Raw genomic sequence first — 25,360 nt, forward strand, 5'->3', positions numbered from 1 at the left:
GTATGTATGTATGTATGTATGTAAAAATGTTCGCAATTATATCATGAACCGTTCGTCATAAGTCGATACGGTTTTCACTAATCGAATAAGCTATTCCCAATTAATGTTCCTATGCAAAAATATTTTAAACAATTCAATAATTAATTAATTATAAAATGTATTCACATAATTCATACAACGCCTGACGAAGAAACGTACCTCAATGGAAACTTAGCAATGCAGCCTCAACTTGAGAACCGTTGTTAATATTTCGATGCGGCTTTCACTAATCTAATGAGCTACCGTCTGCGTTCACAAAGTTTCAAGTCAGCGAAATAAAGTCTTCGAAATATGACCCTTGGGTATCAATACACTGCTGCTAGTGTGTTTTTCATTGTTCATAGGCTCTCTGAAAGTCTTCGCGCGTAAGAAGGAACCTCGTCGAAGCTGGATTCGTGGCAAATCGCTCCCCTTCCAGGTCTTTCTTCATTCGGAGGAACAAAAAACATCGCTGGGAGCGAGGTCGGGGCGGTAGGGTGGATGAGGCATTGTTGTCACGTTGAACTGCGCCAAAACTGCGGCAGCAGTGAGCGAAGTGTGAGAGAGCGCATTATCGTAGTGAAGAATCCAATCGGCTTTCATATCTGGGCAGATTCGGTGGACTCGATCCTTTAAGCGGCGGAACATTCAAACGTAAGACGGATCTGTAACACTATGTACGGCAGGAACAAACTCTTTGTGGATCAGTCCTTTGGCATTGAAGAAAACAATGCGCATGTTTTTCCCGTGTGACTTCCTCATGCGAACTTTCTTGTGTTTGGAGATGAGGGGGTGTGCCATTCCGCACTTTGTCGTTTAGTTTATGGATCGTACTCGTAGACACAAGTCTCATCACCAATAACCACTTTATCACACTAAAATACGGATCGTCTTGCAAACGCTCAAGCATTTCTTCACAAACAGCCAGACGCCGTGCCTTCTGTTCATACGTCAGAACTTTGGGAACAAGTTTCGAACACGCTTTTCTCATCTTCAAATCTTCTGTCAGTAACTTGAGCACCATAGTTGGACCCAATCCCAGTTCATCGGCCGTTAATCTAACACTAAGACGACGATCAGTGTTTAAGAGCACGCACTTTCACAATATTTAAACAAAAAATATATTCATCACCAACCATAAAAATATTATTTAAATACAAAAATCTAGATTTTCCTCAGTTCGACTTGTTGCAGGTCTTATAGAGCGGTCATCGTCTAAAACGTCCTCGTGGCTCTCTTTGAACCTCTTGTGTCACATGAAAACCATTACACGTGACAAGGTATCTTCTTCGTAGTCCTCTTCAATTATACGAAAGGCCTCTCTAGCTGTTTTGTTCAGTTTCGCACAGAACTTTACAGCATAACGCTGCTCCAAATGCCGCTGCATTTTCCACTCACTCAGGTTTCGACGGAGGTCATTGACACGCACGCGATCTACTCACTCCCGTGTCTTGGAGACAACTGACGCTCATGCGGTCGGTTAGCTGACACCTCCCATTACTATCCTCTATCGGTGGAATGGCTCTGCGTGCACGCCCCTACTCAGGGGAACACTCAGTCTTGAAACTTTGTGAACGCACTCTGTTTTCCCAAATGTTACCACCTATAAAAGATGTTTCAATATTTTTAAAAATTAATTATAACCGGTTGGTAGGAAGTAGATTCTTAATCCAATCGTGTGTTCTGTATGTTTTCACGCATAACTTTGACATAAGTGCACTTATTTTGATGATTCTTTTGTTTGAAAGAGTAGACTTCCTCGGTTATATCATGTAAAATTCCTTGGGATCTGATGATAGTCTTCGGAGATAGAATGTGAAACACCTCAACGGTTGCAGTGTTACTACCGTAGTTAAATGACTTCGATGAATATATTTTCACGTACAACTCCGATAGAGATGTGCAGGGCCTTACTAGCCCTGAATTCTCAATCCGGCCAACCACCATTACCCCAACTGCCCACTGTTTTCCCACAATAAAAGCGCACTATTATTTAGTAGCCACACCATACCATAAATTATAATATAAAATCAGGGCATTTGTTTTGTAACAATATTTATGAGAATAACACACAGTAATAATTAACACACTTTTTTTTCATCTCGCCTTAGGATGGCTGAAATTTGTTATTAGTTAACAAAGAACTACGGACTTTTATCACTATCAGTTTCAGTATTCGTGAACAAGGGGATACAATAAGCTGCAAAGGAACGCCCACTACACATAGCTCGGGATATTTTTTCCGGGAAGGGGAGATTTACTTTCCTGAACAAGCACGACAAAATCTTCTCGTAAGGACATTAATATCAGTAAGCATTTGTGCTCCATGTACTATGTCAAGTACTCATATTGCGTATATTTATGCAAATCGTGTAAACCATATAGGCGTACAGGGTGGTCGTAAGGGAATTATCTACTATGGTTGCGATGTGATAAGAGATCAGGAAAGAAATTATCAACAGTAAATCTTAATATTGCTAATTGGTGTAATGAATTTTCATTTCGATTTACGCAATTTTATTCCAAATTTATGTGACCTGCTCTCTTTATTAAAATTTTCATTTGGCCCCCTTTTGATTTGACCCCTGTCTGGACGGCGATCACCGCCTAACCACCTGGGGCAGTCCGAGTCTGGAGATGCTTCGGTTTTAATGAATTTCTTTTGTTCGAAAAAGTTTACTTCCATGCTGGTTAAGATCAATTTAATCAGGATCTAATGAAAGTATTTGGAACTAGACCATGGAACTCACCAATGGGTGGCAATATTATTAGCGTAATTATGTGTATGCTTATGTGTGATTCCATAATTTATAAACCGAATTATTCGTTCACGCATGTTTCGTAGACCGACCTTTCTTTTGTTAAGGAATTTGGTGCCCTAATTCTGATTGAATTGGAGTTTAGCGTTCCTTTCAGCACCAATGTTAGGCCCTATATGAGATGTTGACCTACTCTTTAAAGTAAAATCCAAACCACAACAGCTCACATCGGGTCTCACACGTCAATGACGCATTCTCCTACCTTTAGTTTTGGTACTTGCCTAAACTACAGGGGTAACGAAAACGTGGAAAAATTAAACAAAGTTAAAAGAAAAATAACGAACGTCGAAAAAACACTAAATAACAGAAAATAGTGATTTTCGAAAAAAATGTTAACTGACTTCATAAACACTATAAAAAGCAGAAAATAATTTATTATTATCTATGGAACTTTTCATGTCTATACGAATTGAAACAAATTAATATTTCATAAAATTAGCATTGAAACTACATTTCATATTACACATTAATTTGTTCGCCTTGGTCTAAACTTCAAAATATTTTATAGTTCATGATAATGAATAATTTTTCCGTTTTTCTAGAGCTCTTTTTGAAGTCAGTTAATGTATTTTTGCTGGATTTCGAACCATCATTCTGCGTACTTCTAGCTTGTCTCCCGTGCAAGCCGAATGACTTGCGGACAATAGACGCCTTGATATAATTTCCTTTATCTTCTTCAAATCTTTGAACCTCATTAATATATATGTATCTACAGTTATCAACAGCAAATCTTTTAGAAGAAAGATGGATAGTCACGTTTAACATGTTAAATGCCACCTATGTCGCAACAAAAATATCTCCGTATGGCCAAAATGTGTTTGCTTCATTTTTGGTTTCTATCCGTCCTTCTAGTAATAATTTATTCATTTTAGGTAATTCTGTACTGTCGGTACTATGTAGTACTGATACTTCCTTGTGGTGACACATTGGTCTCATGCAACCCTAAATAGACCGCCTCCCGCAATATTTAGTGGCCACATGAGTCAACATGTCACGGACGCAAATTTTAGTCAATTGTGTCCGAATTTTACTGGGAAAATGTGAATGCATAAGTTAGTAACGAGTATAATATAGCAGTAACTTCTGGACGTTTTGTTGTATTTTTACTCCACGCGATTGTCTCGCCTCAGCTTTGAGTGACCTGAATAACACTTAGACCTTTGGATAATGTGGTTTGTAAAATAATAGTGCAAACAAGCTACTGTGCTACAATTTTTACTTTTCTTCGAAATGGTGGGTGCTTTTGAAGAAGAAAAATGGATACGTGAAATCTGGCAGGAAATGTTATCCGATGAAGAAAGCAATAGTGAAAACGAATCATTGTTTTGTGATGTGTTGTGTATACTTCTGATAAATATCACCATTCACGGAAGGGTAGTGATGAAGACATGCAGCTAGACAAAAAGAAATCTAAGCACACTACTCGTACTAAGAAAAAAATGACAATCATGATACTGCATCGCCACTATCTATTCCAGTAGTACAGACCATGTTGGACTCAAAATTCCGCAGGCCAAGGCTTGTTCTCGTACTACTAGAACGACTATTATACACTGCAATAGGTTTTAATGTAAAAAGGAGATCAGTGAGTCACCACAGGTCATAAACTAACAAGAGGTTGTGTGAAACAAACAGGCACCACGTGGCCATAAGGAAATATTTTATGTGAGACCAACGTGGTCTGACGTGGCACTTAACGTGTTAAATCGTATGAAATATAGAGTGTTTGTATTAATCCACAGATTTTCACGTTGTCTAACCTTCTCGGATATGAAGTTTGTTCGCCTAACTTGTACCTAATGCCCTTTTACAAGACAGCTTCCGAACAGTACAGGGAAATCCAAGGAATAGTGTGTCCTGGAAAGTTCATATAAATTATGACAAAATTTCAGAAATAGAATATTGGTCACAAAATCTTTGTATAATCAAGATTCCAACTGAATACAAACATGCTAAATGTTCGTTGTGTCAAACTAACAACTGAATACAAACATGCAAAATTTTTGTTTCTTCCAACTGTACAACATGCTGAAAGTCTCTGCTATTGCTGAAAAATATACCTGTAATCGGTGAGCCACCATCACTAACCGGAGGATCCCACCGCAACGTAACAACGTCTTGTTGCTTTTGAGGATATTCTTCAAATATACTTGGAGTGTATGGAACAACTTCTGGTTTACCAGGAGGAAGAGGTCGCTCTGGAATAGGAACATAAACAAGAAGGTCACAGATATTGTATCATGAGAAATTTATTTTAAATATTTGTCAACAACAATTAAAAATTATTATACCAACAACTTCAACTATATTCATAACTTTTCAACAATATTCATTAACTTTCTTCAGTATTCTTTGGTAAACGTCTCCAAAGCTATATAACAAGAAATATTTAATCTTTCATGGAAAACCAGCTGAATTCATTGCTGGTAGGTCAGCGTCCGTTCAGCACCGAGCCTATATGAATCGTAGCATAAAGCTTAACATGAAATCCGAACCACATGACCTAAACCAATAATTACACCCGAGTTTCCCGCACCGAAAGCACGTACGCAAACCATTTAGCCAAGAAGGAATTTGAATTCATTGCTTTTATTCTCTGTTGATCTAAAAGTAAAATTTCAGTTTACGAACACATTCAATACTATTATCTTGCTTGTACAGTCACTAGCAAAAGTAATCCCAACATGACTGCTATAACACCATTAGGTCGTACTTTTGCTGGCATCACAACGCCTGAAAAATTGCAAAAAAAAAAAAAAAAAAAAACTTACACGTAATTTTTCAAGTAGTTGGTAAGCCTGTGGAGTGCTGAAACAGGCTTTTGCTGTGCAATTGATGCACGTGAATGTTTTGAATTTAATATTGTTTGTAGCATGTTGCACAATGAGTGCCACATATCAAAGACATTATAATTCATTGTGTGTGTATTATTTCACTACATACTGCATGTGAGAAGAAAGAAAACTGATAATATAATATATAAAATGGGTAAAACTAACTGAAAATATCAAATGTGGAATAAATAAAGGAAACAGGTTAGTAAATTTTTGCCTCTATTCAAGATCCTACCCTAATTCCCGTTATTCCAACTTCCTTTCTTTCTCCATAGAAGATGATCTTGCTTATCACACTGAATATGGATTGAAATTGAAACATATTAAAAATTCGAACCTGCAGTAATCTACGTTGATATCCAAGACGCTAACTACTTACCTATGCTGGCACTTATTTAATGTTGTTCAAAACTGTTAACTAGTTCAAAACCTTTTTTTGTTTGTTTGTTTGTTTTTTTAGAACTAGATCAGATACTAAAGCCTGTATGAAGAGACGACCATTAGTTGAGTTCATTAATTTTCATCATTAAATTTTATTGTTTAGGTAATTCCTATTGCAATTCTATTATTATTTCATTACTATTAACGATCATTCAAACCCCCATCATTTGAAAAATTCAACTTGTTTTACATAAGATAATGTGACAAAAGGAAATGTGAATTGTACGAAAAATATATACATTCTAAGTGATGGAACTTCCAATTATTCGAAGCAAATGAGTCGCAACTCATTATAAATCGAACTTAGAAGCACTTTACACAAAATCAAAAGTAGATTTGAAGTAACTTAAGAAGTAGTCTAGTGATTTCGGTGAATGGTTTGCTAACCATGAGTTCGTGTGTTCAAAGCCGCAGAAAAGATCAAGTCTTCCTTATTCCTAACTTAACCCGAAGGCTCAGAAGAAGTCTTTGTATAACCCTTGGCAACTCCTTTCCTTTCAAGTTCGACTATGAAACAATATTATACAAATTGTAAATGTAAAAAGCAATAGCTGAATAGAAGGTGTTAGTTATTTCACTATTCTACGATTATTCTATCAAACATGGGAGAGCAGTGTTCAATTCTCGGTAGGAGCTCATGTTTTTTGGATCCCACGTAGAGTTGTGAGTCCACGTCTCAAATAGGCTCACTGCTGAAGAAGACGTTAAATTCTAATTAACAAACTGTTATCCTCTGATTTGTAACATAAAATCTTTCCGAAAGGTTTTCTTAACAAGTAGAATATTTGTTACTTGTTATTTATTTTGAAATGGTAAATTCATAACTTTAGTGAAAATGAATGAATATACGTTGTTCCTATTATAATTAGCGTGTATGATACAATTCTTTTCCGGGGGGAAAGTGCTTATCTCGAATAAAAACTCTAATAATGTTTCGCATTGCAGTTTAATGGAAGTCCTCTCCTGTATTAAAATAGTGTTGGAAAGGGATATGAAACTTTAATTAATTAATCAACCAATCAGCCTAATATAATCACAACTATGTCACAGTTCGCCATAGAAAAAGCAGAGTAATATCGAGTATACGCAAGTTAAGAGTTTGGTAACAGAAAATAAAATCTTTAAGTTTTACGTCCACGGTTATGCCGGTTAGGTTAAAGGAGATGGTGATGATGAGAGATGAGTGAAATGAAGAAAGTGGGAGGAAACGGGAGAACCCCGAGAAAACCCATGAGCACGGTGTTTGTCCACCACAAAGTCCACACGGCGCGAGCTAGGATTGACCCAGCGACCCCAAGCACCGGAGGTGAACGCTCTACCACTGAGCCAGTGCATTGTATATTGGAGAGCCTGTAGAAAGTGGATCTAGTTAGCTAAGAGATATCAGTGGAGAGGTTTTGTGAACGGGGCATTGAACATTCGGGTTCCATAGGCGATAGAGTTAGGTAGTTAGTTAGTTTTTACATGAATGTTAGCTTCGACTAAGTCTTTCTCATAGTTTAAAAACAAATTAAAATTAAAATTATATTCATATCTTTATTCGCTGTGAAATGCTGATGGAACACGAAAGAAAGAGAATATTCTTTCCGCCGAGACAATAGAAAGAAAACAAGTACGCTTAAACCTCGTGTCTAAAGTCATTTTTTAAGATGCAACGTTTCACCTTCAGGCGAACCACGAGCGATTGAAAGATATTGAAGGATCTCCTTGTTTATATCATGAGGAAAGAAAGAAGCAAATACATCACACGTATTTCACGAAGACAGCAAATTGAAATGTGTATCTGGCTCTTGGCGTTTACCGCTAGAAAACCCAAACAGTAATTTGGAACATCTATTTTTTTTAAATTCCAATATAAAGATAAAAAAATACTTAATTCACGAAGAGAATGAAATATTTCACTTCCTCTTGAAAGTTGCAAATGTTTAGAATGTAAAAGCTTTTTTCGTTCAATAGGTGAACACTTATCTCCTTTCCAAACTAATACTATAAAGGTAACCAAGAAAGTTCTGTTCCTTTTTCACCCACCACATTCAAATCTCGATATAGGGGAGCGCGGTGGCTCAGTGGTAGAGCGTTCACCTCCGGTGCTTGGGGTCCCGAGTTCGATCCCAGCTCGTGCCGTGTGGACTTTGTGGTGGACAAACACCGTGCTCCTGGTTTTTTTCGGGGTGTTCCCGTTTCCTCCCACTTTCTTCATTCCATCATTTCATTCATTTCTCATAATCACCGTCTCCTTTAGCATAACCGTGGGACGTAAAACTCAAAGATTTCATTTCATTTTTCAAACTTCGGTATGTCATCTAAGACGTGCCTGGAAGTTCAAAAATAGGACCCATCAAGTGGCCCCGCATAGCGTAGTCACTAACGCTCTCGCTTTCGGTGCGATCAGTCCCAGTTTTGATTCCCGGTGGGGATACTCCGTCGAAAAATTGTAAAACTCTTTTTCAGGCCAGCCACTGTATACAAATTCCTGTGCTGTACTAATTTACATTTTGATATGCAAATTTTAATTTTAACCCTACGAAATTATTTGCCTATCAAAATGGTGATTTTTATTTTTTATTAATATGTTTTCGGGTTATCATTATTCTACAGGGTGTCCAATATACAATGCAACCCGGAGTTTGGGATAGTAGAACTTTTGAACCTGAAGTGATACACAAATAATGGTTATACCAAAATGAAGCCTTGTTCATGCATATATTTTTTAACTAGGAAGCAACGATTGAAGTACACTAGGAAACATCCAGTGTTGCCAGATGTAACCGAATGTTTTTTTTTTGTTTTTTTTTTTTTTTGCAAAACATGTAAATTGACTCATATGTATGGATGTTCTGTCGTTAATTCTCAGTTTGTTTAGTTGGAGTAGCTTGGAAGCTATGGAGCAGAAAAAAGAATTTTTTATTTCCACCGATAACTAATCGGATGAAGCCTCTGTAAGGGGGAACTAGGGAAATCGTATTTTTTATAAATTAACACCCTGAATTGACAACCCTGCTGATGTTTCAGTGCATCAAAGGTGTGATAAGGATCTGTCTACATTATACAATTCCTGAAAATAATGAAAAACAAACTTTGAAATTATCATGATAAAATTTTTACTTACATGCACCCGGCAACACTCCTATTCATTTCTATGGGGCTATTTGAAGCAAGAGATATACAAGAACAATTCTCGAATTATTCAAACCTGGAAACGAACATTCGCAGTACCATTGAGAACATTAACACTTCTAATCTTCGTAAAGTTGCTGCCAACCTGATGAAACGTGTGAACCAGTGTTTGAATCAAAACAGGGGATACTCCCAGCATCCGCTGTAGAGCTGGTAACTCATTCCTGATAGTAGCAGTGTTCCCGGGTGCATGTATAATTCATTATATATATTCATCGAATATGGTAAGTCAGCGTATCAGAACTATCTAATTTATTAAATATTAAAAAGAACGCAATTGATAGGATTGGGATACAGGAATCTCAAGAGCTTTTTTTACTGAACATCTTTGTGTTGGCTGAGACGACACAGGACACAGCATAGCATTCTTGGACATCTGAGTTTGAACTTTCCAATGTTGCTAACTGGAATTTCAAACCGACTCCAGAAATGTTTCATCGCGAACTACTAGTACTAGGAAGGCCAAACAGTACTAGTCTCCAGCCTAGTACAATAGTACAGAGTAAGACCCATTGCAACGAAAGACTTGCTATCGCCAGTGAGTTCCATTGCATTAAACCTACCATTCAAGTGCGGAAACTACGATACAATGAGATATGAAAACTTTCAATTGACCCATTTTCACACTTGACTCCCCGCTCCTCACCTCAAATGCTTCCTACGAAAACAAACCTAACTGTAGATGCCCTTCAGTTTTGGCGGAGGAGTACTAATTTCAAATTGTAAGTTTAGCAAATGTTTAATTAAAGTGTATTTAAATGACAAAAGTTCCTGGACATAACGAAACTTACTTTTACTATTTGTAAATCGTGTTTTCATGTTCTCGTATATCAAAGTATCTCTACATTGCACCACAATGATGTACTAATTGCAGAAAGACTCCGTGACCCGAAGTTTACAATCGACTGCAAAGAAGCCATTACTATCTGTTACTCAGGTAAACAGTGGAAGATAATTGCTAAAACAACCCCCAAACACTTATTATGTGTCACACTTTATGTCACACCTTCGAGTTTTTTATAAGTAGAAAAGGTTTGTGTAGTTATTTATAATGTAACAATTTGTTTAAATATGTTTTCCAAGTTCTTTTCATTCAATATTGACATATTTCGGCTGCATTAACGCAGTCTAGGGGTTGCAAACTTTTACCTATAGGCTTATACACCTATCAGGGGGTATATACGAAAGGGGGGAATCAGCAAAAAGTTGCGGCATCCTTCTTTTTTATAATATTATATGTTAAATTATTATATATAGAATGTGTTATATCATTTGAATAGTGGAAAGTTGTAGCTTCCTGCTAATTCTATTTAAAATATAAAACACCAAACTGTATACAGTAATTGTAAACAGTAATTGTAAATTTAGCGCTGACCTCATTTATCAAAAACAGTACTTGCATGGGACACCGATGACGGTTGGACATAAGGGAGCATACAGCCAGAAAAAGAGTTTCAGGAAATAGTCCCTATCGACAGGGGTATTATCTCTGAACGCTGGGAGGTCATGCGTCACTTCGGGTCCTGCTTAGGAAGGATTGACGTTTTCTCTACGTCAATTTTTGTCAGCAATAAAATAACTCAGTATTATAGACAACTATATCAGTGATAATGGTAGCTAGCCAATGCTACTTTTCCGACAACTTACAAAACCTTTATAACTACTTCCTATTGAATACTTAAATTAGAAGAGAAACCGCGAGCTATGTAGGTGTCAACCGAATATTTAAACTCCACATAGTATATCAGTGCGGGATAGGTGTGATTAACTGCAACTCGTGTGTGAACAAATAGTGTAACTCAAGCTTCAATTGGTTATGGTGCAAGTGATTAGTACCTAGCTATAAAAAAAATGCACCAGTGACAAATCAGCGCACATCACGTGTTATATTGCATTACATTAAACTGCTCCAACACAGTTGATAGTGATAAAAGCAACACTCCAATGTGTGAAATGAACGTGCAAGAAGAGTGCCTAAGAACTCTTTGATAGTAACTCTTGACTATGGTCAAAACTAGTGAACTACTACCACTACTGTGACGTAAAACTGGAAGCGGTACGTCATCAGAGACCAACTACAAGAGAATAGTAGCTGCAGGGAAGAGCTCCGGATACCGAACTCAGGGCCTCTCTTAAATGAAGAAAGAGAGCGGGGAAGATTCAAGACAACCAGAAGAGAATGTGCGCCGACGTAGAATAAAAATATTGCAGTAAATATTTAGAAATGAAAGAAAAACTTAACAAGAGTTATATTCTAAATTTTCACTTTTTTTCTCATAGTCAGCATCCTATCAGTGTACAGTGTGTATGAAGTGAAGTTAAAAGTTCTTATTATTAAATAAAATCGGTTATCAATGGAAAGTATTGTCCTGCAACTTTTCAACAATTTCAGTTCCCACTTCAAGGGTACTGAAACTCGATTATGGTAAGTACACTAAAATACGTGATGTAATATTGTGTATTTTAATTCTTTGCAGGTGGTCAGCAGCTTGTGGTGACGGTGAAGCGTCCCGTAATTAGTATACGGCCTGTAATATTTTGTAATCTGTTGGTGAAAATACTCGTTTCCGTGGTTCCAGGTTATCATTATGGTAACTAATGAGTAATTTCTTGCGTACTTACAAGGAGGTAACACAAGGAAGGAAGCCCGATGCAGATCTATACATCGGACGTGTTTGTTGTATTTTGGTTATTATACAGATCTGCATACGAAGATTGTTTGGTTTATTTTGAACTTACTGAATTCGAAATTCAAGAGTCTCAAAGTTTTTTTTCTTTTAAGTCTCTACAGAAATTTACTCATCATATTACCTTCCTTTTGTGGACCCACGAGATAATAATCTTTTGATTGGTAATAAGTCTGTCATTATCACGAAAATTTTTAGTACTGATCTATCAGTGCTCACTCAGGCTCCCATGCTTACACAAGTAACCTTGCATCAAACGGAGTCACACACATATTATTTACAATTTGTATCTGCCCTGACTGGATCTATCTACAAATAGTAACACACACTCCTAGGGATGTTTATACCACCCTGAATGAGGTTATCCTGGGATTTCCTCATTGCAAATGCCGGGGTGGTATCTAACTTACAGGTCCCAGGTCGCTTCTTTCCCTCCCCAATCTTTCTTCCTTTCCTTTCGGCTGATAGTGTGCTCCCCGAGGGACGTCATCCCTCAAACTTGATGAGCCAAATGGCCATAATTGACTAAAGCCCAGAAATCTAAATCCTAAATTGTCCCCATCAAGTATGGACGACTTTCTGTCAACGTTCTGGAAGGCCATGGATTTCATCGATGTAGAATTTGCTGGACCGTGAAGCGAAGAAGGTATCAAGTGCATTTTGCACCTCTACTAGGGATTTGAACTGGTGTCCTCTAAGATGGTTGTTCAAGGAATGGAACAGGTGATAATCGGACGGTGCTATATACGGGGAGTATGGCGGATGCAATAGTGTTTCCCATCCAAGGCGTTCAATGGTGTTCCGGGTCATCCTAGTTACGTGGGGCCTGACGGTTGTTCTGTAACTGGAGGACCCCTTGCGTTGCAGAAGTGCTGGCTCCAGAGTTTTGAGTTTTTCTTGAACACGGCTCAACTGCTGACAGTACAGAGTTGGCTTGATGTTCTGACCAGCTGTTAGCAGTTCCTGATGCACGATGCCGCGAGAAGTCCACCAAACAGAAGGGTCTTCTTCTAGTGAAGTGCTGGTTTCGGCTGTTTTGGAACCGGTTCATGGGATGCTAACCAATGATCTCGGCGCCGTGGAGTTTCGTACAGAACCCATTTCTAATCACATGTCTACAACCTATCCAGAAATGGCTCCTTCTGAGAGGAGACAGCAACAGAACACAGGTGGCTGCTGGCGTTGTCTTCTGGCCCGGAGTCAAATCATGTGGGACCCATCGACCCAACTTGCAGTACTTCCCAAGTTGATGGGGTGCTGCGAAATGGTTTCTCCACTCACACTGAATTGTAGTTCCAGTTCCTCACATGTCTGGCTACTGTTCGCCTCAATTGCTGCCTGAAAATCTTCATTTTGAACATGTGTTGGCCTTCCCGCACGTGATGAGTTGAGTCTTCGAGTGTTTTGTCTCCGTCCTTAAACTTGTTAAACCACCGCTGACTGTCCACGTAGTCACGACACCCTCACCAAAGGCCTGGCATATCTTGAAGTGGCGTTTGACCCCAGTTTGAACTCGTACAACATACACGCCTTTATGACGCTCTGTCGAGGTCCCATGTTCACTCTGTCCTTAAGCAAGTTCACGGTGTAACTGAACTGCCACAACAAGGTAGTATGTTGGATTAAACCACATCAACCACTGACCTTCGTCTTATCTCCAGTCACGTTCAACTCACGGTGTGAGAGCCAATGGAACACAGACCTCAACAAAAAGCGACAGAACTTTCTTGGTTACCTTTATACCAACTATACACTTTCCAAATGAAGAAATAAAGGAAAAAAGTAAAAAGAAGCTTGTTACGTATTTTGAGACCTAATAATGTGTTCATAAGCCACTTTTATCAACCTCCTAACAGTACAAAATTTATTTTACATACCCGGATAAGATTTTCTGGAAGAAAGTCTGATTGTTTTCTAAATCACTTTTTACTGTTCACACCTTGGGTATTAAAAAAAACTTACTTGTATGTGGAACATAAATATTTTCATATGCAAACTCACTAAAACTATACTTGGAATACGCAAAAGGCGTTCCGGGGATTTATTCCTCCTTCAAACAAGATATTATGAGAAATATATACATGTATCACATTAAGATAGACATATCCTCAATGAAAACCCCTAAAAATTGGAACTTACCAGATTAATTTGGCACTGAAATACCTTTAGCCCTTAGAATTGCTCCGAAGCGACGTGAAATAGTAACAGTAGTTGCGAATGGTAATAAGAGAAACATTACATTTTGTGTGTAGTGCATCATTCAAGTTGCATGAGAGCGGATGGAGGGGGAAATGTCCGCTAGATTCATTGGATTTTCTCTGGGTTCTCTCACTTTCTTCATTCCACCATTTCTTTCGTTCTCATCATCACCGCCTCCTTTAGTCTACATGGCACCTAAAACTAACTGTGGGACCTAAAACTAAATTATTTCATTTCATTTATATATGTTATAGGGATTTTATAGAAATATCTTCCTTTAGATAAGAAAACAATGCCTGCTTTTTCAACAGGATTTGAACCCACGACAACATATGCTTTTACTTGGGGATCCAACAGTTGAGCACTAAGCTAGATACTACTGTTATGCACAAACTCGAAACTTGGTTTCCAGCTTGCCAGATTTCTGTTACTTACGATCTAGATAAAGAATTGGCTGCCCAACACCTCTACCGTAACAAGAGAACCCATGGCTTTCCTATGATTGAACTATGGATGGGCAACACCGGTTTTTGTACAAAAACCGGAAACAGGTTTCTAGAAAAAGCGAAATACGGAAAACCGAGATTTCAGTTTTCTCCAAAAAATGGTTCCGTTTTTTCATCCAAACCACTTTCGGTTTTCTGCAAAATCGGTTCGGTTTTCACCGAAACTGGTTTCGGCTTTCTCCAATACTCGGTTTGGTTTCTCACCAGAGTAGAGTTTCGTTGTTCTCCGAAAACCGCATCTGTTTACTGCATCCGAAAAGCAGTAACAAGGATGGGCATACAAAAATCGAACTGGTTTAAGTAAAAACTAAAAACCCAAAACTGCTTTGGAAAACACATAAAACTATTTCTGTGCAAACGGAATCGGAGAACAACGAAACACTATTCTGGTCAGAAATAGAACCAAGTTTGGAAAAACTGAACCCGGTTTCGATGAAAAACCTAACAGGTTTTCTAGAAAACCGATTCCACTTTCGGAGAAAAACAAGTTTTTTGAAAATTTTCAAAACCGGTTTCGGTTTTCCTTAAAAAAACGGAAACTGGAAAAACGGTTTTTGTGCCCACCACTCGATTGACCATCGCTAATAGGTATCAGTTATAGCCCTGAAATTTATAGCATTATTCATCTATAGATAAAAATGTTAATCGGGGTACTTTATCTTATTAAAATACTAGAGGACATGCAGTATATTCGAAAATTTTATTTCTCTTTTACACAGGACAGATTCATATAGAGAGGGAGAAATATGGAAGAGCTCCAAAATATGCGAAGCGATAAGCTTCCCTTATTAATTTCTGTGTACACGACAAGCCAGAGTCGCTTCATCTTCCAATGAAACTCAATATTTATTATTATTATTATTATTATTATTATTATTATTATTATTATTATTATTATTATTATTATTATTATTATTATTATTATTATTTTACCCTGCTGTGAGACGTGGTGTGGTGCTCTTCGCTTGTGCCTTTCGCTCCAAAAGTGCTTTCCTCGTTGGTTGGAAGGAATTCGTATTACCGTTTATGCTACTTATTTAGTTGTGTGTGAGTTAGTGTAACTTCTCAAAATCTATTCAACGTCAGTTTCGGTTAATCCTTTTAAATTCCGGCTTTTTAAACATAAATTGTAGACTTTCAGTGAACCGGTTACAGCATCATCCCTATTTCTCATAGGATCATAGTTTATACCTCGTTCCCTTCACAATAGAAAATCCTTTCAAACGGCATCATCACATTTCCATATCATGTTCCTGAGACGGGAAATTTTGAGAGAAATCAGTATTTTTCTCTGATTTTTTTTTTAATTTTGAGCCCCTCTGGACCCCCTGTGTTAACGTAGAGATCTGAAAATCAACTGAAAAGTACTAAGAGATATACTAAATGTGTGTACAACATTTCAAACTTCTATCTTGAATAATAAGGGCGGGAAAAATATTTACCAGTGATCCATACAATGCCCACGATTACCGGAAAAGACCCTGATTTCAGTTAAAACAACTCCTGAGACATACTTATTTATCCTAAGGCCATGTTTTGTACCTCATTCTCTTTAGAATAGAACATCCTTTCAACCATTCACCATTCACATGTCTCTATCATATATCTGAGGCGGGAAAATCGCGAGAAAAGGGTCTTTTTGGTTAAAATATCCTTTTTCTTTACTTTTTTGCTCGTCTGGACCCCTCCTGTGGTAACGCAGAGATCCTAAAAAAAATCTAAAAATACTACTCGGTGAACTGAATGTTTGTGCAAAATTTCAATCATCTACGTACAAAACTAAGCGTGCCAAAAACTAATATAGGCGTAACAAAAAATATTTTTGCAGTTATGACGTCATCACCCCCTATGTATCGATGCAGAAAGACGTGAAGCCGTACGTAACGTGTTCTAGAATGTCCCTAGACTTGAAGAAACAAAATGAAAATGAAATAAACTTTTTAAAATCGAATAATATAGAATTTTTAGTACCTAAAAATCGGCACTAGAAGTCCAGAGGGATATATATGTCTGTTTCAGTGAATATATGTGTTTTAAGCCTAATTTTGTACAGCCACTCACATCTGCACCCATAACTTCTATAACTCCATTAGGTTGGATCCAGTACTTTTTCTGCTATTACAAACACTTGGACGGATCCAATCGAACTGATATATTATATTTCAAGCTGCTGAAGACACTTTGTAAGAGTATGTAGTACTGAAACGTGCTTTTGCCGTGGAGATGATGCACTAAACATTTCTCCATTCTGACATTAATCTGTTCTTTGAAGCGTGTTCTCCAATGAGTGCCATATATCAAAAACATTGTAACTCTTTATGTGAATAATGTAATATTTCACTACATACTTCGTATGAACAAAACCACTTGGTGTAACAGCCCATCTGAGAGCCAGAGCCTCTCCAACGCCATCTGTCAGCAACCGGCTGAACGATGTCCAGTCTAACGACGAACACGTGATCAGCGCGCTGCGTCACTCTGTCACTAACCGGCGTGTCGGGAGCTTTCTAGACCCAGTGGCCATCACGTCTTTTATTCACGTGACTCCCCAGTTTGCCTCACGATGTCGAAAATTAGGGAAACACCGGCCTGGAATCGAACCCGGAACCACGCGGGCATAAATCCAATGCTCTAACTACTAGACTACGGTGCACTTGTAGGCCCTACTGCGCACAAGAAAGAAATAATCATTCATAAGTTATAACTGAATACGATATACGATCGTCCATTAGGAAGTCACAAAATTCAAAAGTTACATACCGTCGTCTGAGTTTCAATACCGCGTAAGCAACATTTCACCAATTTTACAAAAGAGACAAAAAAACTGTTTAAAAACTAGTTTCAGCCTCATTATACGCGGCATTACTTTGAGCAAATAACAGAGCCATTTGTCGTTTAACCAGATTATGCGCCATCCTATAGTGATTCTAATGGCTTCAAAAACTCAAATTCTCCAAAATTGGAGATAAGTCACAGACGACGATAGCAATACGTCTATCGTGTAACAGATTGACAACAAATATAGTAATACCCGAATATGCAATAAAAAAAGAGAGCAAGTTACTTTAACTAGCGGAGTAAGAATTACAGTATTCGAACAAAATATCACCTGATCGAATCTTCGCCGCCCAAAACCTGTTTGAAATGCCTAAATATCTGCAGCCTTCTAACGATAAACCTATAGGAAATTAAGGTGGCTTGTTGGTACGGTGCTCCCTTCTGGTTCCATGAGTCGGAAATTTGATCCCAGATCAAGTGAGTTAGTGGCGCATGACATTCACACACACACACACACACAGAGAGAGAGAGAGAGAGAGAGAGAGACAGAGAGACAGAAGAGGGAGGGAAATTCAAATGATGACAAAGAGAGATGCATTCACATATGCAGTCCAAGAAGCAAATGAAAGAACAACATCTATATTCTGAAGAAAATTGCGATTTTTTGAAGCATAAGAATCAAAGATTCCCAGTCGACCTCAGTCCAACATACGAAGGGGAAACCAAAAAAAACTGGACTTCTAAAAAATAATTTGAATATTTTTACCGAGAATATTTTTTTACAAAATATTTTCAGTTTCCTTCAAACTAATCTCCATTAGATGCGATGCAATTCTCCAATCTTCTTTCTCACTGTTTGAAGTATCTCTGGAACTCTTCAACCTTAATCCCCCTGCTGAACATTTTTACACCCTCTACATAATTAAAACGCCTCTTTTTAGATTTTTCATTCTTGGAAATAGAAGAAAATCTGACGGGGCTAGGCCTGGCAAATACGGAGGGTAGGGAAGAATAGCCTACTCGGGAGAGCCCAAATATCCAGATCCTGTGTAAGCAGACAAGGAACAAACTTAACGACACGTGCCTCTTTTGCAAATCCATCGTGAAACAACTATCCTCGTTGATTTTTTTTATGTTTTTTTCAATTTTTTCGTCGTTTTGAGATGATAAACAGCGCCCAGAATGAGCACGATCATCAACATTGATCTCAATCATGTTTGAACCCCTCAAAACACTCGAAAACTTTGTGTGCGCTCATAACACACTTTTTGAAAATCTGTTGAAACATTTAGTAAGCTTCCGTCGAAAACAAGAAGGAAATTTTCTAACATAGTTTTTGTTAATTTAAATTTCTCACAACGATTTCGCAGACGGAAAACGAGAACAGTTAAGGAAAACACTACAATCAAGCATCTTCTTCTTCGCAGACGCCGCGAAGAAGGTCTCTATTAGATCTACCTAGCAGAAGAACTCTCTACTACGCCTAGGAATCGAAGCGCACTTTCAGTCCTTTTTTTTTTTATGGCATCCACCTTCGTATAGTAGAAGTTCGAAACAAATGGAAGTTTTTAGTTTTACTTCTCACAATTATTCCTTATATACTAAAGAAGACGGATATTAAATAAAAGTAAATGATCGTGAAATTAAATTTTTAAACTCTCCAGCCGGGAATCAAACTCGAAATCACGTGCACTATAGGAAAACGCACTAGCCACTAGACCATCGAGGAAAACTTATACAAGGTCGAGAAGAAGGTACAAATAAGATTTTCCACATGACAGTGTTATCTTTAGAGACTCCTCTAACTCATATACACGTTGATGTCTACCACTTAGGTTTAGTACTTTTACTAATTTAGGTTAGTACTTTAAGAATCAAATATGGGTATATATATACAACGTTACGGTGATGCTGAGCCACAGTGGAAGACAATAAAAAGGGTAAACAAAGCCTTCGATACCACTGGTAGTGTAAGAGGCTGGGTAGGCCTAGGTCCGTCAACAATCCCGCAAACGCAGCTCGAATACAGGCGGAACTTTCAAGGTCACCGCAGATGTAAAACTCGATTCGACGGTTGTCTTGTACACTGAATATCGAGAAGTAATCGATTACCAGGGTTCTCAAGGATCTGAGATTGCGCCCGTATCATCCTCGCCTGCTGCACGCCCTCAATAAGGACGATCCCGATCGCCGTATCGAGTTTTGTGAGTGGTACCTGCGGGCGGTAGAGAAAAATCGCATGGTCGCCAGACCTCACCCTTCCCGACTTCTTCCTATGGGGACATTTGAAGGACAAGGTATATGCAAGACCCATAAATAGTGTTGCAGAAATGACGGCGCGAATCACGAGGAAATCAACAACATTCCCTTTCAAATGTGCCGAGATGCGTGTATAAATGTGCGTCTTCGTATGCAAGCATGCATCGATGTTAATACCGCCACGTGAATCTCCAAATGGAGAATAAGGATTAGATACTGCAAAGCACTTGATCTTTACATCATTCCTCTGTATGCATTTTTTTACCTCTCTGTGCTATCATCTGATGCTTCAGAAAGAGTTATGCACCCGAAATCGACAACTGCGGGTGTGATGCTCACAGGTTTGAGTAAGAAACTCTCTCTCTCTCTCCCTCTCTTTCTCTCTCTCTTTTTCTCTCAGCTCTCTCTCTCTCTCACTCACTCTCACAATGTCGTCCGCCAGGAACTCAATTAACCTGAGATAAACCTCCCATTTTTGGAAATAGATATAAGTGCTCAATACCAATAGGCCATCACGAGTCCCTATGGGTCATCTCAAGGTAGTCTGTGGATATTTAGGCACTTGAAATAGGAAACATAGACACAAAAATAAGTAAAACAGTCGCGTCTGTTGTAGAAATTTTAGTGTTCAAGATGCTCGTCGCAGTGGGTGACTAATTAGAGAAAAAATGCATGATATTCTGGCAAAAGTTGAACAAGACCGGCATGTAAACATTCATGATATTGCAAATGACATAAACATTGATCACCAATGTTAAATCAGTTAAATAAATTTGTCTAAAAATGGTTCTTACATAAGGACGTTATGAAATAGAGGACGTATATATCTTCATCCTATTAATAAAGCCAATATATACCAGCATCTGTCAGAGCAACGAGTCTGATTGGCTACTCTCGTTTCCGTCATGAAAGTTGGCTCAAAATGTTGCGATATTATTGGGTGGAGCGGCCAGAGTAAAAGTGGCGAAACTGTGGCGTATGGCTTCATGATTTTGTTGTATAGGCAGATCCTCTATTTCATAACAGCCTTGTTCTTATCCCCTTGCCGTATGCAACCCACCTTACACTACAGACTCGTCAATTTGAAGTGAGAACTTTGACTGTTATTTACTTTCTTCTTCATAATGTCTTCAATGACACAGGACATATCAATTCGACGACTGATAATATCAGCAGAGAGAGGACTTTAAAAAAAATCCGTAGCAGCTTCTGAACCCGGGACTATTTTTACCAGGAATATTCTTTGCAAGCAGACATAACTGATTTAACTATTGTCTATGGTTTCTTTGTTTTACTATAGGCCTAAGTTTGGCTACTTTATAACTAGCTTCCTCTACTTTTTTTCGAAACACACTATGGCTATCATGAACGTTCTATTTTTTTCTTTGCTCCAACAACGAACGAAAATAATCGGTATCTTTGTTTTCATAAAAGAATGTTTTGTTGATGAATGTTGTTTAAATTTACAGGGAACCACGATGGCATTGCTGAGTTTTTCACCACAAACGATGCATTTGGGAATTGGATAGATTTTATCACTATATCAAAAGAAACCGTATGATAAATAATTATAATTATCACTATACTGCCCGTGCACTAATTTTTGTTCTCTTTTTCTTGCTTAATTGTTTCTCTGTTTGTGATTCAACCTTCTTCTACTTGTACTCGTGGAGGGAACATTCCGTACAAGTAATTTGTCTATCTTGAGACTAGAGAAAATAAAGTAGTTCAGTAACAGAAAATAACAAGAGTAACTACTGATTAGCTATCAATATTCAGACTACATCACATTACAGCTGAACTGAGATAGTTGTAAGACGTGGAACAAATATTCTTTGAAAGAAGTAACATATATATCGTACCAATTTATTTAAACTATGTCTTACAATACAGGGAGAATTTACTAAAATTCAAGAAGAAATTGACAAAAGGGACAAATACAAAAACATCGTAATAAAATAGCAAAAGACAGGAAACTGTTTGCTAACCTCAGTAGAGTTAGAGTCGAAAGGGTGTAAACAGAGCATGCGGTATCAAAAGAACAACAAATCGCAGCAGCATCGGCAAGATTAAAACTGTTTCAGTAATGAATAAATTAACCTCCGACATAATGAGTTAGAATTTACATTTAATTTTTAAATACACGAAAATTCGCGGAATGCAAACTAATAAACAAGGATCATCTTAAATAGTCAGTACAGCACCAGAGAATGACATTTGTTTAGGTATATAAAACACTGTAACTGTAATAAATTTTATAAAAAATTCAATTAACTTTGTACAGTAGGTAAAAGTTCAGGTCACATTTTTCATCTTTTCGTGGCACACTGTACTAGAGATTTGGCATACATTTTGATGACGATTGGGAGCCGATATGCTCGCGACTCATCACCCAGTAGAGCAAAGACATCTGGTTGAGCGCTGGCCTTCATTGGCTGTAGCAAAAAGAAGTTTATCAATGTGCTAGGTAATCTGTCATGACAGTTCCTTCATAGTTTCAGAAAACGGAGGGCATTACCATGGCGGGAAACTTCTGCAATCGTGCCCTTTTACAGGTAGGAAGGAGGGATGTTTCCATTGTTTGATCATTTCCTTTGTTTCTGCGTCAAAGATAAACCGAACTTTCATCCATTGTCATTGGTCTGCTGAAAATGTTTTCTTCATCCAACTCACAGCGATGCAACATTTCTCTTGCAGGTCCTCGTGATTTCTCTTTTGGAAATGTGTGAGCAGTCGTGGCACCCATGGCACTGACACTTTCTGAAGATGCAGCTGGTTGTGAATGTTACTTCAGGCAGATCCGTAACTCATACGTAATTGCACACATAACACTTTCAATGGTTATCCTCTTGTCTTCCATTATGATCTCAACTTTCTCCGTCAAGGCGACATCATCAGCGAAATATGGTCTTCCAGACTAAGAGGCATCCGCGGTGTTCATATGTCATGTTTGGAATGCCGTTTCCACTTGGGTACCATCTCATAGGATGGACTTTCATTCTCATAGACTTCTTTCACATCTTCGTGGCTGTACTTTGCTGATTTAATAAACTAACCAATGTATCTGAAGTGGTATTTCCTTTACTTAGTTTGTCGTCTAATCCAATAAAATCACGATTCAATTGGACTTATTCTTTCAAAACGGAAAACATACCAACAACAGAAAATATTCCAGTAAGTGGTATTTCCAAAGTACTAGATAATTAAGTAGAGAAATTTTAGGTATAATTTACATCTCTGCTATAGTTTCAAAAATTTGAAAAGTGGGATCAATACTGATGAGAAACGGAAACTTCAAAATTTCAGAAAACATAAAATAAATTATTGATCTCAAAGTTAGGCAGCTCAAAGAGAGAGAAAAATATTGCCTCCTAAATATCCGTTTACAGTCCGTCTTCTCGAATCGTCAGCTGCTTCCGCCATAACTTTTGAGACTTGCTGCATGTTAAGCAGAATGTTGCCAATACCCCACCATTGAATTTTTATTATAGTGGGCTCAGTGGTTGAAAGCTTAGCTCTGGCGCGTAAAGTACCTGGTTCGATCCCCAACAAGTTAGTTTGTGGTGGACATACGTAGTGTCCGTAGGGTTTTCTCAGGGTGCTCCATTTACTCCCACGTTCTCATTCCACCAATTCTTCCATCATCATTTGCTTACCTTAATCATCCATTTCCCTTAGCCAAACGACCATAATCGTGCGACTTTAAACTGAAAGTCTTCATATAATTCCATTTCAGTAAGTATTTTTAAGTTGTATTAGTTTCGTATCGCCTGAAAATTCAAGACGAAACGAGATAGCGATTTGAGACAAGACACCATTATCACTAAACGAAACGAGAAACCCTTAAGTTTCGTCTTATGTTGTCCCATTTCTTCAGAATTGCTCCAGTTGCCAATTATTTTGTGATATGTGTATTAACAAAGCTCTTTGGACATTGTTATTTGTAATAGGCTAATTCCAAATTATTTCAACAATAGTGTTTCTGGATTTAGATGTCTATTATCGCCACGTTATTCACATGAAAAGGATATGCGGATTTTAGTTCAAAAATCTTTGATAGACACAAAAAGAAAAAAAAATCTTGATTGCCGAGAAATTGATAAAGAATCATATATAGATAGATATCATGATAGGATAGGTTATAATAATCATGAAATATGTTAGCTTTAGATAGAATAAAATTTACTCAAAAGTTTTTGTTTCTGATGCGATATTCAATCGAAATCTTTAAATCATATCATCACCATAGGTATTCTACGATTTTTAGCAGATCACTTGCCGGAACCGAGTAGCTTTCATGCACTACGGTCTTCACCTAATCTCTTCGTTGTCACGTACGAGTTTTGTGTTTTAATACCCTTCATCAAATATAGCATCTTCCGTCACTTCTCTCTTTGCCATTGTACCATAACTCTCAGCACATCCCCAATGATTAAATTACATAATTACAATAACTACAATATATTTGTGAAGTCAATAATAAAGTGGTGAAAGTTGGAGAAATCACAGAGATGTTTCGAAGAGGACGATATAGTTCTCCGACTTAAACCAGACGGGATACGGACAAAATCTCGCGGCCGAAACATCGCCGCCCAAAATCTCGCGGGCCAAAACCTCGCCGCCCAAAATCTCGCATGGCCAAAACCTCGCGGTCCAAAATTTCGCCGGGCCAAAACCTCGCTTGAGCAAAATCTTGCGGAATGAAACCTTTACTTAAAATTTACCCAATGTGCTTCATGATATGCAATTACATATTAACAATAATAATAATAATAATAATAATAATAATAATAATAATAATAATAATAATAATATTAATATACAAAATATCGTGTGTGTGGGCTTTCTCTGGGTATTCCAGTTTTCTCCCACTTTCTTCATTCCATCATTTCCTTCATTATGATCCTACAGGACATAATAATGGAACGTAAAACTCAGATATTATTTCATACTTTCATAATTATTATTCGATTTAGAATTTCCTAAGGTCACCGTCAAAGTGAAATAAAAAACACCCCAGGCTCAAACCCCATCTATGTTGAAAATTTGATCGAGACCGGTCGGGTGGTTCAAGAGTTATTAAGTCACAAACGCAGCCACTTTCATTTTTATGTTTTTCTATATGTCTTCCACTTCCCCTCCGCCTTCCCGTCAAAGTAAAACGATAAAAACCATCCCAGGCGGTAACCTGATCTGTGTGGCAAATTCGATCGAGATTGGTCACGTGGTTGAAGAGTTATTAAGTTTTATTTATTTTTATATATCTCCCCCTCCTCTTCGTTGTGCAGTCAAAGTGAAATTACAAAAGACATCCCAGACGCGAACCTCTTCTATGTTGAAAATTTGATCGGGCAGCGATGGGTAGCGATGTTTTGGACAAGCGAGCTTTTGGCCTGGCGAGATTTTGGCCCGCGAGGTTTTCGGCGGCGAGGTTTTGGCCAGGTGAGGTTTCGGCCCGGCGAGATTTTGGGCCGCGAGGTTTTGCCGCCAGGTTTTGTACCCAAACCAAACCAGACACTGTCAGTTAGAGGTTTGGGGATTCTGCTCAGAAGAGTATGTATTAAGATCTGACGGTGTATTCTCTTATGCATTTTTCGTGCTGTAAACAGCAAGATTTTGTAGACAAAATTAGAATGGTAGGC

At 38.0% G+C, this 25,360-nt stretch overlaps 1 protein-coding gene across 1 annotated transcript in view; it reads right to left on the reverse strand.

Annotated features, from left to right (window-relative positions):
- MnM (myomesin and myosin binding protein) overlaps positions 1 to 25,360 on the reverse strand; it is a 227,392-nt gene that overhangs the window by 112,848 nt on the left and 89,184 nt on the right. Inside the window, exon 4 of the mRNA XM_081743875.1 lies at positions 4,898 to 5,035. Within this exon, the coding sequence (XP_081600001.1) occupies positions 4,898 to 5,035 (138 nt within the window). The remainder of the gene's footprint in view (positions 1 to 4,897; positions 5,036 to 25,360) is intronic.

Source organism: Thermobia domestica, chromosome 17 (assembly GCF_964235325.1).
Source record: "Thermobia domestica chromosome 17, izTheDome1.hap1.1, whole genome shotgun sequence".
Classification (NCBI taxonomy): domain Eukaryota; kingdom Metazoa; phylum Arthropoda; class Insecta; order Zygentoma; family Lepismatidae; genus Thermobia; species Thermobia domestica.